Below are 19,085 nucleotides of genomic sequence, written 5' to 3' on the forward strand. Positions count from 1 at the left end.
GAATTGTTCCATCAGTATATAAACTGCATGCCCTTTTAACTATTAATAAAAGCTATTGATCAAACTGTTTCTTTTTGTGTCTTCATTTATCTTTCATACATTTTTAATGCTTCTTTGTGTATTTAAGGTACACATCTGAATACGGGTCAGATATTAATCTCCTATGTTTCTGGTTGCATAAAAACACCTAAATGAATTGTACTACTTTTCCAGCTGTTGTCATGGTAATGAAAAGATAATTGCGCGTGTGTTACATTTAAGATGATTGCTGCTCGCTGATCTCAGTCGACCAATGTGTAATTGGCTCTTAATTCAGCAGGGGATCTTTTTTTTCTGTTTCTATCTTGCTTCATAATTTGGGGCTATCATTGTAAAAAAAAAAAAAAAGTACATAAAAAAAATCAGGTCAGAGCAGTTTAAGCAATGTAAAGTGTTCTCTTGTAAAGGCCTTTCACCGTACAAGGTCAGGTCAGCGGTGAAGTATGGCTGCTGCTTCTTACAATCGACATGAGGGTGGGATCACCATTCTGTGTCGGACAGAAAGCCCACTATTATAGTCACCCCTCCAGAAGCTTCTCATTTCTTCTGGCTGGGTTGGGGACAGAAGAGTTGGGGTAGGGGGGTCGCAGCTCCTCACAGCACTACGCAGAGAGGGACCTCGGTGAATAGGCCCCACTCAAGAGAAATAAAGGAACCTCTTCGCTGGTTTGTTTTGGAAGCTGTCTTATTGATCTGTCTACCAACGACTGAATGCATTGGCCTAGTTTTCCCGCTAGTATGAACAATGGCACTCAAGGCCTGTATTAACTGGCTGATGTTATTCTCACAGAACGGCGTGCGTTAAGTGGAGTTTAGAACGCAAGCTCGTCGTTCCATCCAGTTATCAAATGTAATCTACAAATAAAGCAATCAATGATCACTGACTGCAGAAAAATCGATGTCAGTTGGCACAAGGACGTATTTCATTTGTAAAATGATACTAAAACACAATTACAGTATTGCTGAGCACCATCATACAAAGACCATTAAGTGTAGTGAGGGAGCTGCAATTTCAAATCAATCCTTGGGACCTTGAGGACCCAAAAAGAGCAGCATAAAAATGCAATTAAAATCTCGGACAAGGAAGACCTGATGTGCTCATAGGGTGCAGAGTAAAGACATGAAGTTATGTTGAGGTCAAAGGTTTTATTTTAAGATTTTAACCTCTAACAGCATAACTGTAAAGACATGGGAGAAGGAGACTCAGCTAAGTTACTCTTCGTTCTGAATGGGTCTTATGTGGAGCATTATTAGGCCTTCTCTTATATAAAGCAGAGTATAATGAAACTTCAAGGATATACAGACTTTCCATTTTGATAGTTTATTGAACCACAAAAGTCATCAATGTGAGGATGCATCTATTTCATATCCAAACTTCCACTACATTCCTCATTAGTGGCGTTTAATGAGTGTAATCAAAAAAACCTACTGGAGATTTCTCCGTCTTAAAACGTAACACAGATGAAATGCGTCCAAAGTTTAGTGAATGAGCCCACCCTCCCGTTGCTCTTCAGCCACAACCACATGAGAACAATAACACAGAAACGAGTGTGTAGTAAAGAAAATTATTTATTTAAGACAAAATCTAAAGCTGAAATAAATACATGAGAGAACAACGTGTGAATTTACTTTGTGAACCCAACTATGAAAAACAAAACAGGACTTTTAGTGGCAACACACAGAAGAAACAAAGCCTCACTGGGCCACAGATTTCTCAAAGTATCCCAGCTACTTCTGAACGGACCAGAACATAATAAAAAGGTTGATCTGTAACTGATTTGTCAAAAACATTTTTTAAAACTGATTTTCAGCCACCATGCCCTCCCATAACAAAATAAAATGTTTGCTGTTAGGGTTAGAAATGTTTACAGGCCTCGACATGTGTAATAAATACAAAAACAAAGATCAATAAAAAAGAAAAAAAAGTCATTAGGACATTAGATTTTGAATGACAGGTAGTAGACAAGAAATGAGTTCAGGAAGTGTAGGGAGGAAAAAGGGTTAAATCAACTCATACAAATCATTTTCATGAAAACAATATAAATTAGGCAGGATTGATACATTCATTATGTGCATATTCCCCGTTATTAGACAAAACTGAAGCTAAGACTTTCAACAGCTGGAGCTAAGAAAATGTGATATGGTGCTGCTTGAGTTTGGTAAAATGTGTCTGTAGAAAACTCATAAAGTTGAAATTCAAAAAATGACTGTTTGATGATTGGATGAATTGCCAGGAAAAAGCCTCCAGATTGTGTAATAAAAGCTGGCGTCATGTACCTTACATTCCTGAAAAGACTGGACGTCATATTGGCCCAATGTTCAGTCAGCACAATGATAACGTGTGTGCGTGTGTTAACTGAAAGCATCACAGCACACAAAGACACTGTAAATACCATTATGTCCTGTTGTGAACAACGATCCTCTTTTAACAAGGCGGATCTACAGAAAACAGAAGGCCGCAGAGTTGTAGTCCAGTTGTAGTTTCAAACACGAGCAGACACCACATCTACAGACATTAGGACAGAGGGAACAGACTCAATTGGCACCGTTTTAAAAATCAGGGTGTTTTTTTTTAAAAAATTCACAATTTGATCCTTTGAAAAATAATTACAAAAAAAAATTGTTCTTAAATGAGTTTAAAACAACGGATGTTTAACTGTTCAAGAAAAGAAAAGGAGAACATAAAGGCGGTAGCTCTTCAACAGTAGTTGACATCATCTCCTCTTGATCACAATGCCCTTTCAGAGTACAGTACAGCAGAGACCCTATACATGCAGACAGACAGACAGACAGACAGACGTGTGCTATCCTCCCTTTAAATCATCTCTGCTGCTCAAAAAATAAAGAGCTTGAAATCCTCCCAGAACTTTGAAAATGGCTCAGATAACACCAGGGAGGTTCAAATGTCAAGAAAAACCGCACAAATCTGTTGTATAGCCTTCCATTTGAAAAAACCTAAAGTTGTCCTTGACGGCAAGTTCCATCAACAATATTTAAATACATCCGCTTCAAGTCAATGGTATTTCTTCTTATAGATATAGCATCTCCTCTCCTTCCTCCTCTTCTTCTTCTTCAGTTGTTCACTCTGTCAGCTCTTCACAGCCATCAACAGGCTGCCTCATTCTTCCTCCTCCTCCTCGCACAAAGACAGACACAGTGGGTCTCGAGGCAACATTTAAAGACTCTCTCAGATCCTTCTGTGGAAAAGGAATTTAGATAATGACGTGAAAAGACACTTTTCCTTCAATTTATCGATTCCATAACAAATAAAAAAACATTAGGAACAAATACTTCGATTAAGTCACAAATTAGCCTCCATGACATTCGGAAATTTCATGATTTCCCATCTCCTCCTAAACGCTACTTTACAGCATGTTAGTGACTGTGATACACCAAAAGTAGGCTCTCCAGGCTCTAAACCTAAGAACCATTGAAATGAAGGAGTGTATCCTTTCAGCAGGATCTCACCTTTGGAGAGTTAACTCCAAAAGGTGTTTTTCTTTTCAGTCTGTAAATCACATCCGAGTAGATTTCAGTACCACTGACAACAGAGGTAATTTAAATGGGAAGCTAACCGACTATTCAACCCCTTCTTCATTTGGGCTGTCTACAATAAAATCAATCAAGTGTATGATGATGTTGATGGATCAAACCAATTTCATGAAGAGACCATTAATTATTCACCAAAGGGACTTCTTTAAAATTGACGTGTTCAATCATTTGTAATCACAATCTAAGATGCAGTATTCCGTCTCAAATCGTTTGAATTTATTCACGACAGTGGACCACTTTCTGAGAACAATGCTGACCAATGAACATGCTGGTTTACTCAAGATTTAGTTTTAAGGTTTATGAATCTTGCTCTTCAAATAAAAAACGGTATTGGTCATAATACTAAAAATAACAACACAAGTTCACAGAGTCATCCTCTGAGGAAGCACAGAAAGTTGAACCAGAAGCTCCGATGATATGGTCAGTCATGGTGAGGGTATCAGAGGGAAGGAGGCAGGAAAGGAGGAGGGAAGGAGCAGAGTCATCAGGAGGCCTCCGTTGCCCCAACTCAGTCTTTTCTGATCGGGCCGAACACAGGGGTGCGTGCCCGCCTCTGAGGGGCTTCTGATGCTATGCCGCCATGAGATACTGATGGTAGAAGAGGCCAAAGAGGGAGGTGGAGAAGAGACAGGCAGCGATCCACCAAGAGAAGAAGGAGAAGAGGCCCCGGAAAAGCAAGGGGCTGAAAACAGTCCGCAAGCCCCCCAGGGCCACTGACAGCTGTGCCACTGAGCCCTGGGCTGCCGTCTCTACGCCTGGAGCTGGTGTTGGGGCAGCTATTGGTGGTGCCCCGAACACAGAGTCAGAGTTCAGCTCATAGACGCAAGGCAGGTCTTCTCTGGGATAGACCCACCAGGAATGTCCCCCTGTAATAAAAAGAACACGAGTGGGGAAACAGTGAGTGAAACTTCGGAAGGAAAAGAGAAATGACAAAACCAGAACTCATCAAGTAGCGTGTTACTTACCTAATGTTTTAAGCAGCAAAGTGGTGTGTAGAAGCATCACCAGTGGTGCAACATACTGTAGTGCGATCACACACAAGTAGTAAAAAACCCGTGCGACCTATATGAAATCAGAGAAGGAGAATTTCTATTTTTACTTTTCGCAGTGACATCTGGAGAGGGCCTTTATAAGGGAAAGATGTGATGATGAGGGAAAAAAAAAATAATTTACATATATATGTGTGTGTGCGTGTGTGTGTGTGTGTGTGTGTGTGTGTGTGTGTGTGTGTGTGTGTGTGTGTGTGTGTGTGTGTGTGTGTGTGTGTGTGTGTTTTAACTGAGGCAGAATTTCAGAAAGGGTATAACAATGATTATTCTCATTCACCATCTTCTGCAGGTCGACAGTGCTTATCCGTCCCGCCTCCTTCTTCATCTGGTCCACGCCCTTCTGGGCCAGGTTGAGGTAGGCCTGCAAATGATGTCTCATCATAGCGAGCCGGAGAACACACATCAGTATGATGGCCCATAACCGCAGCGTGTCAAACGTCTCCTCAGTCATCCTGGTGTTAACAGAAAGACAAGGAAGGATGGTAAAAGGGGATGACAGAGGGGAGGGGTGTTGTGGCAAACACATCATCACATCGCTTTGTCATTTGGGTTGTAGGCGGAGAGAAAGAAAGTTAGTAAATTAAAGTAGAGAGAGGAAACTGAGAGCGAAGGAAGTGAAAAGGTGCTGCCACGCGACCTTGATGGATTCAAGGGAGAAAACTTTGACACAAAACAGAAATCAGACTTGCACAAATGAAATATTTAATCTCAGAATGAACAACTATCTAACAAATGACAGCAGTTAGAGATACAATAAACAACTTCCCCTGAGCTATGACTACATTTGTTTACAGTCTAATTTTAAACCAAGCAGACAAAGTGTCTTTTGTCACTTCAACGAACTACCAACTGAATGCCGTCCTTATCTCATTGAACTGTCGTAAATTCAATTTTTATAACTGCTGTTGCATTGTTTACATCCATTTCCCAGCACAAAAGCAACAATTACTTTTTATTTCACAGCTTTGCAGCGATGTGCCCATTTCTGGTGTATGAATGGCAGGTAATTAGCTTGTCAGATATCAAGGGAGCCCAACAGGCTCGTCTACCACGTGCAGATCAATCACAGGAAGATGCAAGCACGAACACCCCCAGCACAATCGGGATTTGAAGGAATGTTCAGGTAATCTCGTACGTGAGCTACACAGCATCGAATCACCCAGCTATTGGTGCAATAATAACAACCATCAGAAGAAAATGATTGGAAACTTTAATTAGACCAAATGTTTAGTTTACCTTCAAAACGACTACAACTAGAAAAAGGCGTTAGCACGTACAAACTTTAGCTGTAAACACATTTGAATAATTCCCGAAACATCTGGATCAGACATGAATCACTTCAGACTAATAGATGCATTAACTTACAAAGGCACACTCTCCTTATCCAGTGTGGGGTTCATGATGTAGTCCTTGGTAATGGGCTTCACCCACAGCAGGACCATGATAAGAGGGGACAGGAAGTTGATATGAAGGAGAGTCCTAAAAAAAAAAAAAAAAAAACACAGGAGGAAATATAATGCCAACAACCAATCATAATGAGTCAATGTTTCCTAATAAGATTTTTTTCCACCCAAACGTTCGCGACAGCCTCTCACGATGTGAACTGTTTGTCAGTGACCTCTGCGTAGGTCAAACAAATCATCTCAATCGTTCCTTTAGATTTTGGATCTCGATTCAAAGTAAAAACACATGCCGAGTATGGTGAGAGTAAGGGTTAGTTGATATGATCCCTGCTGCTGACGGGGTGAGGATGTAAGATCACGACACTGAAGAGGGAGACAGGAAGAGGAGGACATTTTGGAGAGTCTGCCGTGCCAAAGGAGATTATGTGGCTGGAATTTGTTCCCTCCCCAATAACGCGCGTGTAGGCATGGCACCACCTTCCTGAGCTTGGAAACAAACATTTATCCAGATTCTCCAAGTCGTTATCGCCATACCTCTGTGACTCACAGACCAGTTGAAGATACAGTAGCTACCACTTAACAATTTTTCATCTTTGTGGTATTCCAAGATGGGAAGGTCTGACGGGTAATTAGACTACTTCAGCATGTCGAGAACTGCAGATTATCCTCCAGATTACACTATCATCACACATGTATATATACTTGACACTTGATTCATTTAGTTTAAATGACATTAAAAGTTAAATGTCTTCACTTGTGAAAATAGAACTAATATTTAGCATTACTCGAGTGCAAGGCTCGAAAAAACCCTGTTTTTAACAGCTATAAAACACAGAACAATTAGAAAAAGAACAAAAGAAAAGCACAACAATTACAGGCTCTGATCTTTAAAGTATTGTTTTGACAAAGATGCCCTGACTTCTCACCTTTTACACTTGATATTTTTTTTATTATTCAGGATAAGGAAGACATCAAACATGTTCAATGAAATATGCATGAGGAAGCCCCAAAGTGAACAGAATTACTGCGATGGACTCACTGTGTAAATTTGGCAGTGGTCAGATTGAGTGCATCTAAGTGCATCTGGGCCAATCGTAGACCAGGGAAAGTGAGAAACGCTCCAATCAGGGAGCAGAGAAGAGCGAGGATCAGCTTGAAGGTTAGTTTCGATATGGGACCCCTGTGGAAGGAAGAAAAAAAACAAAAAAAACCATAGTGAGATACTACTGTAGTTTCATTAGTCATAAAAAATTCATGAAGGCAGAGAAAACAAAAAAAAAAACCCCGATACCGTAAGAATACTGATTTTGTACTTACTGGGACTCTAAGCCCTGGTGCTGCAGAAACTGTAGAGCACTGTCAGAGAAGTTTGCAAAACCTAGAAATGTAAGATAGTTACTCACCCACAACTTGCACAAAAAATATTACTAACAGGATCAACAACATGCAAGGAGTGCCCACCTGTCTCCAGACCAAACTCCAGGTAGTTTTCAGTGACGATGAGGATGGCCATGGCTTTGACGAAAAAGAAGAAAGCAAAAGTGATGCAGAGTGAGCGCTCTCCTCCTTCTTCCAGCTTGAAGTAGTGCGCCGTGAGAGAAAAAAGAGTCTTGCTGTGTAGACAGAGTCAAGGAAAAAGCATCTCCAGAAGAACTCCTGACACATAAAAAAAACATATCCAAGCTGCTTTTCAGGCACAATTTCAATCACAATTCAAGGATAAACTGAAATCAACCGATGGAGAAAAAAAAAAAAAAAAATCAACAGTCAGACAACTTTTCACCTCTCAAATGTTTGTGATCTTTATACAAGTCAAGTTTGTGCATACAGTCCTGTTTGAACCCATTAATGCCCTGATGTACAGCATGTGTGGGTATATGGTACCATAGACATTGAGGTTATAGGGGAGTTTTCCTCCCCCGTAGACACCCATCACAAGGCTAAGGACAGCGCATGTTTCTAAGTGAACTCTTGGTTGCCACAGAGATGAAACTCCCTGAAAGTCCTGACAACATTTCAGGTGACAGCCTACCAATTTTTCACTCTAAGAATGGTATTCAAGCCAATGGAGCCTTCTTTCATTCCTTTCCTTTTTTTTTTTTTACACCGTCTTTTATTATTATTTTAGTACTGTGAAGCCAGCTGTATAAACATCCACCAGCCAAGTTCAAGTCAGTATGACGCTGAAAAGACAAACAGGTATGTTTGAGCTGTGGGCCGAGGCTACAATTAATATATTGCAGAGGGGGAAGAATTGCGGTCCCGTTTTCAAATTACAGCAAAAAAAAAAAGGAGGAGATAGCGAGGTACCATTAGATGCAGATACTTGGAGGAGCATGCTTGATGTATTCGTAAAGGTTTAGGCGGTAGACCTGATCTTCAGGGAATGAGTCTTGAACATATCATCAGAGCTAAAACGGTAGGCTGAAATCAAGAGTCCCATTAACACATATATTGAGCAAACATACTCCTTCATCTTCATAGCCCCATTTCATCTGTTCCACACGCTGTCCTTTTTCGCCGAGCATATCAGGCTGCTGGGCTGTGAAAATGTGGCTTCCAATCTCTGACATGGGCAGGAAATGACACACCATCTGACCGCGGTGAGCCCAGGAGCACTGGCAAGATTGATCCCTGTGGTTTGTTGCAAGGATAATGCATATTATTTAATCATCACTCGGCGTAGCAAAAAAAGGCAAGTGGCTGTGAAGCATAAAGGGTCCAGTAGAAGCTTGAGCAGTCGCTCTATGTCCTACGTACAATCAAGCTGACAAGTTTTCTTTTTTTGTCTTTCCTCCTCGTGCAGACAAAGACGTGAACAGCTATAACACGTACACAATGTACAATGACAATTATGTAAAATGTTGTGTGCAGATGAGAGATACAGGTTATGTTGCCAAGGTAAAATCACAACATATAAGAGAAAAGATCAGGAGGAGAAAAGAAAAAAAAAAAGGTGTAAAAGGTGACAGATGTAAGGATACATGACAAAAGCGAGTACCAGCAGGCACCAGACCACACTGATGTTCATCTCTCCTGAGGGCTCAGCCACACTGTAGTACAGTTCTGTTATCAGATAGACCAGAGTTGCGGCGACTGTGAAATCCACCAGCCACTGGAACTCTGGAAAGTAGTGCAAAGCTGGGGATGCAAAAGTGAAAGATTAGAAACAAAATGTTCACACCTACTCGTGATACATCAGAGATCTAGTGTGACTTAAAAAAAAAAAAGGTTTCGTTTGGACTTTCTTTTATTCGATATTCAGTCTCACTCAGGATCTGTACCTAATGTGTCGACTTCTGTGATGCATTTCGTCTCCAGCTGTAAGTCTATGTCCTTTGGAACCGTTAGAGGCTTATTTTCTATGTGACCGTTGTACTTCCTGGGGGAAAACAAAAAGAGGAACATCTTGTGTCAGAATAGCAGGAACATGGAGCAAAACAAGTAGTCAAGGTTCATGGAATTAAGATTCAACAGTCACAGAGGTCTCATTACATTTATTACACATAATACTTTTGGAGTCTGCCATGACCAACAGAGGCGTCGCATATGCAGGGCTAAGTCGCTAACAGCAGGCGAATGGAGATCTGTTCTTTCGGCTTAAAGAAGTGTCTGGTGGGCCTCCTCAGTTCTGTTCTTTGTTTGCTCAGCTCTGTGTGTGCCCAGGATTCAAAGCACAATACCACTGTAAGACTCTAGGCCCAAACATGCCAGGGACAGATTTCATCTCTGAGGCACCTGACAGGGGAAGAAAAGGGGCTCAGCCTCACCCCTGACTGAGGGAGTCGGGCAGCTCACAAAGGGAAAGGAGCTACATGGCACGAGCTGGCAAAAGGACAGTGGTCCATCCTGATCCCCCCCCCCCCCTGCCAAAAAAAGAGGGATTATTGGACATGTGGTGCTGGAGAGCCTTGACCCGCCTCATTCAGGGTCAGAGAAAAGGATCGCACAACAAAACCTCCTGAAGTTAGAAGCTGGACACCATGAGGAACAGTCAGGATTAACTTGGAGATGTGACTCCGATTCATATTCACATTTGTAAGACGAGAACAATGGAGACAGCACTAAATTCACGTGTCCAACATATGGCTCAGCTTCCACCTGCAGTCCTAAAAACTCACTGGAGGGTTGTTTGAATTGCAAAGTAGTCTGAAGGAAAATCATCCTCTAGATTCAAAGCTTGACATCTGACTACTTTGAAGACATCACGCTGTTTGGGGAACTTTGATTTCAGAGAGGATGCAGTCCTTCCAAACTGTCATCCCTTAAAATAGCCTAAATAATAACGGCTCCTAAAAATCGAGCCCAACTTTTACTCACATCTACTAGACAGGGCCACATCTGAGCCGAGATGCTCTGAGCCGAGATGACGAACCATAAAGGGACAAAAAAAACAGACTTCTGTGTCTTTACTTCAAACGGGCCTTATACGAGCCGAACACAAACACATCAGCTTCATCTGTTTGCTGACGTGCCTGTGGTCTCCATCCATCGCCAAAGTCGGCATCTCATCTTCTTCCCTCGCTAATGAAAGTTCCCTTATTCTACCTCCTCTGGCCTCCCCACCAACAATAGCCCTTCTTTATTCCAGCCCCTCCACCTAACTTCCTCACTTACCTGTCTTTCCTCTTCTGTCCTTTTTGTTTCCCTGCTAAGCTCCTCAACTCATCTTCCGTAGGGTGCTGATACCACCGCAAACTGGGAGCAGAGAAGGAGAGATGAGGAATTAGGACAATGGACACAACAGATATTAAGACAAGCTAAAGATGATGACAGATGCAGTGTTTGTATGTAAGTACTTGATAATAAAATAATTGATCATGTGGATTCAGAATATGGAGCGAGCTTAACCCTTTTCATACTGCTTTTTTTCCCCCCACAAAAGTGCCGCAACTGTGTCCTTCTACATTGTTATTGATTCCGTAACGGCGTAGTATTGACATCCCAGTCTGTGCATTTCAGCGTTGTGGAAGCTTAGCACAGAGGGAGCTCCACATGAACACACAGGCAGACATGCACACACGCACGCGCTTCCATGCTGGCTCCGCCTCTGGGTCACATTTGTTATTTCCTACGACGAAAACCGGTCCAGAGATGGGATCACTTGGTCCCTGTATTAACCCGCCACGACGGTCAGACTGAAGATGTCACAGGGACGTAACTATCGAGGCTTGAAAAGGTAGTCTGAATAGGGCACAATTATTTTCTATTAACATTCAGCTTCTGTAAAATATTGGAATTTTCCTGAGCATTGAAAGCTTTCGTCAATACTGAAGAAAAAAAAACATGAACTCCATGAAAAACTTGAATATTGAGTCTCATTTCTATAATTAGCTCGCAAACACCTCGCACAGAGACTGAACGTCTCTCGCAGCTTGACTTTACAGCGGCCCCTCTGACTCAGATTTAAAAGAGCTCACGTGGGAAGCTTTACAACAGCAAAGGTTATCTCTGCTTCTGGAGCCAGTTTGAAACCGCTCATTTAAGAGCATCTTTCTGTGGGCCAACATCACAGAGACCCTTCTTAACTTGGTTTAGAAAAAGCTCATCGCAGAGGCGAGTGGAGAGGAGCACAGAAGGAGCACAGCTTGTTTATCCACTCGTGCATTTATTTACTATGGAATATTCATTATGAAGTATCCTGAGGGGACACGCCGGGCCGCCTGCTTGGGGCATAAGTTTTTTTTGAAAACTCTTTCAACGGTCCCCTGAAAAAGAAGACACGATTAATTATTAAATGTGTTCCCGCAAGAAGCCGTCGAAAAACATACGTGGTACTAGTAATGAGAGGAAATGAGGCGGCGGCTTTATTTTTATGCTCGACCTCTCTGGCTTCCCAAACATCGTCTCCCATTGGTTCTTGAAATACGACTGGATGAAAACCCTTTTTAAGCACTCTTTAGAGGAAGCATGTGAAGCAGCGTGTACAGGATTCTACATTACCTGCCGCTGCACAGTAGCCATCTTGCGAAGGAATAATGAGGTATGATTTTCTGAATTACACTGGCCATTACCATGGTAACCACCAGCTGCACTCCGATCACACCCTGTGGAAAAAGAGATGGGGAGGGTTAAATGGCATTTAGTAGTCATGGTAATCATACATGCAAAGCCAAGTTTTCATATAGACTGATTAGGACGGGGGCGTGTCTTCTAACTGTGCTCTGAAAAGGCTTTTAAAAACAATTCAGAACACGAGCTCAGTTCAAAGGCTCCCAAATCACAACAACACAATTGAAAGAGGTTGTTTGAATAACAACGATTTAAATGTGACCTCTATAGACCATCACAAGATGTTTTCATAGAGACCCCATAGTTTGGTTGTTCCTACAAAACGTTTCAATTCCACAAACGAGGCCAATGTAGTGATTTCTCTCCCGTCTCCGTAACATACAATCACAATGGATGTTTACCCAGCAACATAAACAAAGCGTGGATGTTTGTGTGATATGATAAAACAGACTCTTTCGCGCTGTTTCTGGGGACTCGTCCTTGGCCCTGTAGTGTTGCGTGACAATAGGAATGGAGTAGACTGGGTTAGAGTCGGGCTGCTCCTGGAAACCGTTCGGCAGAATCGGAGACGTTTTCCCTCCGTGCGTTTGCCATCAAATTTGGCCCGAATGTTCACGCAGAACTTTACAATAAACTACGATGAACAACGGCAGCGGCAAGCGCTCCATTAAAGAGTCAAATCAGTTTCTTCGACTATGTGGTCATGACTCTCATCATGACTACAAGACATCTCCAATAACATCCATGTGACATCATGTTGACTTTAATGACATTTCAAAGTGTGTGGGGAAACCAAATGCCCAATCTTGCATGATTAGGGAAACTCAAAGTTAAATTACTTTAATGCTGCTATGTGCTTGGTATTGCTGTAGGAATTTGGTCAAAATGAGAATCATGATTATAAAAGACCAATGCTGTATCACCCCCCTATAACCCTGACCTAAAACTTGCTCATGATTAAAACTACCTTAAATTGCCAATTATTTATACAAAGAATCAATTGAAACAATCTAATAAATGTAAAGACATCTAGAATACTCACTTTCACCATTATTTATGTCAGTCTGGAACACCTATTGAGTAAACCTCATTCATGTTATGCCGGCGACAGTGAAATCCCTCAGTTCAGCCTCTGCCTGAAACAGCCCATTTCAGGACCCCCTCCCCACTTTTCTCCGATTGGCCAGCTCTGTTTTCAGTCCCCCGGAAATTTGACCGAGCTTCAGGTTGGTCGTGTCCTTGAAAGAGCTGCCAGCGTGGGCATTTACTACAGCTTAGTTCCATGCTTTGCTCTTGACATCTTGTTCTGTCCAAGTCTCGCAAAGTTCTCCAAACCTCTTCGTTCAGAGCAGCAGGAAACCACGTCTGGAGAGCACGCCAACAAATGTGTACAGTATCTTGCATTTATTTTAAAACTTCGCCAAAGTTTAATCAGTAAGGAAATCCACCATTATAACATTCTGTGTATTTAAATATGGACTGACATCAACGATCTCCTTTAAGGATTAAAACATCGAATTATTGACGAACCAATATCTTCATTAGAGTCTGTTCAGCTGTGTGAACGCAATGTTCACTGTCAGAAACATCTGTCACAGCGTCAGCCTCACTGTGCCCTGGAGGATAAACATCCATCTCTCCTGTGAAAGGTACCCAAAGACTTGGGAACATAAGAAGCTCAATATGAGCCCTGCACACTTAAATCAATATTCACTTTGGCTTAAGAGGGCAGAATCATTCCCATCATGCTGCGTTTTATCCACTCACTGTCAGATAAGGTGTGCCAATTGGCCTCTCTCTTTTGAAATCAGCAGGAATCATTGATATCTCTGCCTCCACACATTTTAGCTAAGAGAACCAATTAGCAACTAATCCCTCACACTATATATATATATATATATATATATATATATATATATATATATATATATATATATATATATATATATATATATATTTTTTTTTTTTTTTTTTTTTCCTTCCAATCCAGGTCTTCTGTCAACGCAAGAGTGAGCCTGAGCACTACCAAATTCACATACATAAATTAATATGTATGAATGTACATTATATATAAACATATATAGCTAAACCTGTGGCGTAAAACAAGACACTGTCCTAACTCAACTTTCCTTAATTCAGTTCCTCCTAAAACGGAAACTTAGAATGTTAATTTTACCAATCTGTTGTTTATCTTTTCTGGCGCCAACGTTCACAATTTCTAATTTATTAAGAAATGTCTTTGAACTTAGCGGAAAATATATACAGGAAAATCATGTTCAAATTCATAATGTCAATATCATGTAAAAGAAATACAATACTGACTCTGCTGATACGCAGAAGTGAGTGTTTGTCCTTTTCTCATCAGCATGAAGCATAGTATAGTAGTACTGCTTATAGTGCTTATATGTCTCTCTTTTTAAACTGAGACCATTAATGCTCTGTCCCCAAACGAACAATCACTGCTTCAAAATGATTATGGAACTTTCCACTCTGGTTTCGGTGAATCCGGCACTTACTCAGATTTTTGCCGCGCTTAAGAGTAATCCTAAAAAATCTAGCTTTCAGTGACAACGATCATTCAATGAGTGTTTTAAAAGTAACGAGGATTAGTCTACGCTGTAGATATTTACACTTCTCTTCACATACTGGGTTTAACAACACACACACGTAGCATAACAACACTGCACATCACACTACACGTTTTGAGTGAAGGTCAAATTTGTGTCTGACTGCAGCAATGTCGAATAAGTAAAAGAGTGTCTCAAACACAGAAGAGTTTATAGGGCCAGTCCTGTACACCAGACCTAGATTTTAGATTGGTCATGGGGATCCCAAGTGTCACCCAGCATGGGGTAAGCTCCAAAAGCTAAAGTCAATACCTCTTCTGGAGTCAAAGAAGGAGGAGTGGGTGCCATTAATTTGACAATTATGCTCACTAAGTTTGTGATGCGTGACCGAACACAACCTCTCTGGCTCGGGACATTTCTCCATGACAGTAATGTTTGGGCTATATGGGTCAAAAGCACACAGCCTTTGGATGGTGGATGCTGACCACTCTGTGGGGGCCGTGCAAGGATCCCAAGCCATGGGGAAATTGAGACAGCATGGACTCTCTTATCTTGCCTGGTCTGCCTGGTGACCCCCTCCGCACAACAACCAAATGAAATCTGTAGGGGGTGAGAGGTGGGAACTGCAGTGGTAACGGCCATCTAGAGGGCCTCAAATGAGTAACTAGCATTTTGGCAATGAAAACTAGATGTGAGAATTGAAACCCGTACGCACCTATGCTTCCACAGATTCATTCATCAGGTCAATTCTGGAGACTTTTGGACAGGAATGTTAGAGCAGTGATTTAAGATGGGCCTTTGTATACAAACTTAGAGCACATTCTAATAATGGTATAAATGTATAATAATAACGCTATAAAAATAAAGTATTGTTATTATAAAGACTATAGCAAGATTCCAATGATATCCCAGTTTTGTTGATACACAGATGCTATATTTGCCTCCCCCCTTCCCATAGCATTGCAGTGTAACCTGTTGGTGTTATAATAAACCAGGGAAGGGTTGTGACATTTATGTCTGTTTACCTGTACAAGGAACTTCAATTGTTTACCCATTTACATGCTATTGCCTTGATGTTGCGTTTATTGTTCCATCCTGTCGTCTAGGACACCCTCGTTGTACCGGGAAAATAATTATACAAAATAGACTTGGCTGAATATTTGTAATACAGGTTTTAAATGGGGTGGGTGTGGGTGTAGGTGTGTGTGTGTGTGTGGGGGGGGGGGGCTCTTTCACATTTATGCATCCCCACAGTAGATGCAGACAACATTGCATGTGTCAAATGTGCAGAGATTATAGAAGCAATCTGTGTTGCATCAGGTAAGTTGGAGATAAGTGGGACAACACCATACATTTTATACTAACAGACGGGGATAAAGAAATTGACTTGCATGTCCCTCAACTAATAATTTACTGTGAAGCATTATCCTGTTTGGAAACAAAACAAAACCAACAAGCAAAAAAAAAAACTAACATAAATGAACTACGGCCTGTGAAATCACAAATGTTTTCCTCTGAGGGTATCCTGAGGTCAAACTGAGCAGGTGAGTGAACACACCTTGACTTCTCCTTAGGTACCCTGATACCATCTGACATGCTCACTGTTAGTCTGAATCAAAGGGTAACTACATATGTCAAGCCTCTGCAACAAGCATTAAAAGCAGCACCCCAAATACTGTTTTCGAGTCAACATCACCTAAAACAGCCTTTTATACACTGCTCACCTCACTGAACGTGGCTAAGGCTACAAGCTAAGCAGTTACCCTGCATGGGCTAACTAGCTAAGCTAACGTTACTCTGCAATCAAAATACCAGTTATCTAAAATAAAAAAAGGACCTGCAACGTCGCAGTACACATGCTCACAGCCCCACGTAACGTAACCGTGATGTGGGCCACAAAAGAGAAAAGGTAAGGTGCAGGTGTTCACACTCACCATGTTGATGCTTTGCAGCTGACACGGACTCTTCCCCGACAACACTGAGCACCCCGAGCCGCGAGGAGCACATAAGCCCTTCTTGCGATGGTTTTGCAAAAAAAAAAAAGAAAAAAGATGAGGGCTTTTTTTTCATTCAATTTGTCACCGTTTCATCGCAGAGATGGGTTATGTGGTCAGAATTCAAAGGCTCCAGTCTCCGCTCCCAAGTATTTTCAACTGCAGTAGAGGTCACGCTGAAATTTTGGGTAAAGAGCTGTCTGCAGAAATGCCTGTGAAATATAAAATGAAATGGATCAGATTTATTATTCTCACTTTGTAAAATCAAACTCGAAACTGTTGTAGTGATTTACTTTAAATGTTATTTTCTACAGTATAATTTTGTAATTTATTCAAACTACGCAAATACAATGTAATTTTAAAAGGCACAGCAAAGACCACTGTGACTTTGCTTTGAGGACCTCTGCAACCGGAAGAGAGCGAAGAGACGCCACTGCACATGAATTGATCGGAACCTGGCACATCATCTAAGAGTGGACATAAAACACTCGGCTGGTTTCTCCTGTTGTCTGATCTTATTGTGATGGGTTCAGAATACACGTCACTGTTTCATACAATCAATGAGCAATGACTGACCCTCAAAGTCTTCACCACTGGGTTTTTATTATCCTGTAATATCATTTAGTAAACCCCCAGACAAACCTAAAAAGACTACGGATACTAAATTGTCATACACTATGTTAATAAAAATGTCGTCTTTCTTTTCTGTCTCTTCAATGAATCAAGAGGAAAACACGCTTGTGCATGAACTTTAACAAGCAAAAGGTCTAGTTGTTTAATTTTAAGATTTTTTCTTGTTTATATATAAATACTGTTTCTCAGTACCTAAATGTAGTTTGTGTGCTGTATGTTTAACATGGAGCATATTTGACAAAGAAAGCCTACCTAACCCAGTTTCTCTGCAGAACAGTCAAAGATATGTGCCAAAATAAGGTTTTAGGTACCATACGACATACTGCTGCTTGCATTGGTTGAAGCATTACATGAAATGATTGAATTACAACTCCTAAGAACAAGTTACAATGGTAAAAATGAAATACTGAAACACATCTTTTGCATTCTTTTAACTATTGAAAGAAGTTGGTGACATTATGCATCAACCGCACGCAAGAGTATTTATTTCAGTTAACCAGGAAGAAAATCTCATTGAGATTACAAATCTCTTTTTCAAGAGTGTCCTGACATAACAGGCAGCAACACCAGTAACAGAGTTTCAGACAGACAACGAGCAGCCAACCATAGAAATACAAAAATACATCAAATGCATCACAAATAAATCCTTGGGCAATACAAGAACCAAATAACAGAGCTCAGCAGCAAATGTTTATCAGAATCATCCATAAACATATCAGGAGGAACATCTACAGCCAGATGTCATTTAACTTCCTCTTATAATGAGAGAAGTTTCTTAAGTTTCAGTTAATTCTGTCATTTGTTCCAAGTAAAGGGAGCAGCAAATTTACAAGCATTTTTTCCTCGCTCCATCATGACTTTTGGAACAGACAGTAAGAAGAGCTCCTGGGATTGAAGATTATAATTCCATGTTCTCTTCTGATTTGTGAGGGTCAGAAGGAATGAAGGAAGCAGACCTAAAAGAGTCTTGAAGATAAGAGCACGGCAGTGTTGAAGTCTGCGTAGGGTCAGAGAAGTCCATTCAACAGACTGTAGTCGTAAATAGTCAACATGAGTAGGGCTGTATATCGCTCCCCATCACCTTGATGCATGACCGCACCCCCCCCCCCTAAAAAAAAAAAGGAAAAAAAAGCCACCTTAACGTTATGGCGTATCAGTTACGTAAGTCATGACGGGCCGCACCTTGGCGCTTGTTTGACGATATTTGGATTGTTTGTATCAGTGGAAAATGGATCGTGGCCTATTTGTGATTAAAATATAAGTAATAATATAAGTTTTAAGTGTGCAGTGCATCGGTGATGACAAAGAAAACATCTCATTGAAACACAATAAGAGATTCATTTCCACAGTATTTAAGCTCTTATGGACGACATGATCTCACATCTCGCGGGAAAAACAAGGAGGCAGCGCGGAGATATTGCTGCAATTCTTCACGAAAATTTTCAGCAATGAGAAAGCTAACCTGGTGGAGAAAGTTCTGATGAACATGGTGGATAAAGAGGGAGATGACGAAGACAAGTATTGGACTGCCTGAACGAACAGCATTGAGTTAACTACTTCTGTTATGCTAGCTACTGCTGGGAAGCTGCCAGCTCGCGGAAGTTTTGTCTTGCAGTTTCCATAGTAACGCAGTATGACTGCAGCACCACCTGTGTTGGTACATCCACAGATGAGTTTTGTAGGGATGTATGTTGTATGCTATGCTTTAGGCAGACCTACACAGTTTTCCTTTGCATTTTAATTGGGAATTGTTTGGCTTGTGTTCAGTAGGAAATGTGCAAGAAACAAAAAAGGCCTATCTTTCAACCTTGCTATTTTGAAATAGTAACTTATATT

At 41.1% G+C, this 19,085-nt stretch overlaps 1 protein-coding gene across 2 annotated transcripts; it reads right to left on the reverse strand.

Moving 5' to 3' along the window:
- Window positions 1–1,590: 1,590 nt before the first annotated feature.
- tmem161b (transmembrane protein 161B) lies at window positions 1,591–18,871 on the reverse strand. 2 transcript variants are annotated; one of them, XM_079347418.1, is made up of 13 exons: window positions 18,712–18,871; window positions 16,557–16,828; window positions 11,987–12,090; window positions 10,661–10,741; window positions 9,328–9,425; window positions 9,028–9,184; window positions 7,505–7,656; window positions 7,361–7,421; window positions 7,083–7,223; window positions 6,006–6,119; window positions 4,918–5,092; window positions 4,557–4,653; window positions 1,591–4,457 (listed from the first exon to the last, which is right to left on the reverse strand). In XM_079347418.1, exons 2-13 carry the CDS (start codon window positions 16,557–16,559, stop codon window positions 4,162–4,164), a joined length of 1,479 nt encoding a protein of 492 aa, XP_079203544.1. In that variant the 5' UTR covers window positions 16,560–16,828; window positions 18,712–18,871; the 3' UTR covers window positions 1,591–4,161. The 2 variants fall into 2 exon arrangements, with proteins under 2 accessions (XP_079203544.1, XP_079203545.1); XM_079347419.1 differs by lacking the exon at window positions 16,557–16,828.
- Between the last annotated feature and the right edge of the window lie 214 nt (window positions 18,872–19,085).

This window comes from Symphodus melops, assembly GCF_947650265.1.
Source record: "Symphodus melops genome assembly, chromosome: 1".
NCBI classification, from domain to species: domain Eukaryota; kingdom Metazoa; phylum Chordata; class Actinopteri; order Labriformes; family Labridae; genus Symphodus; species Symphodus melops.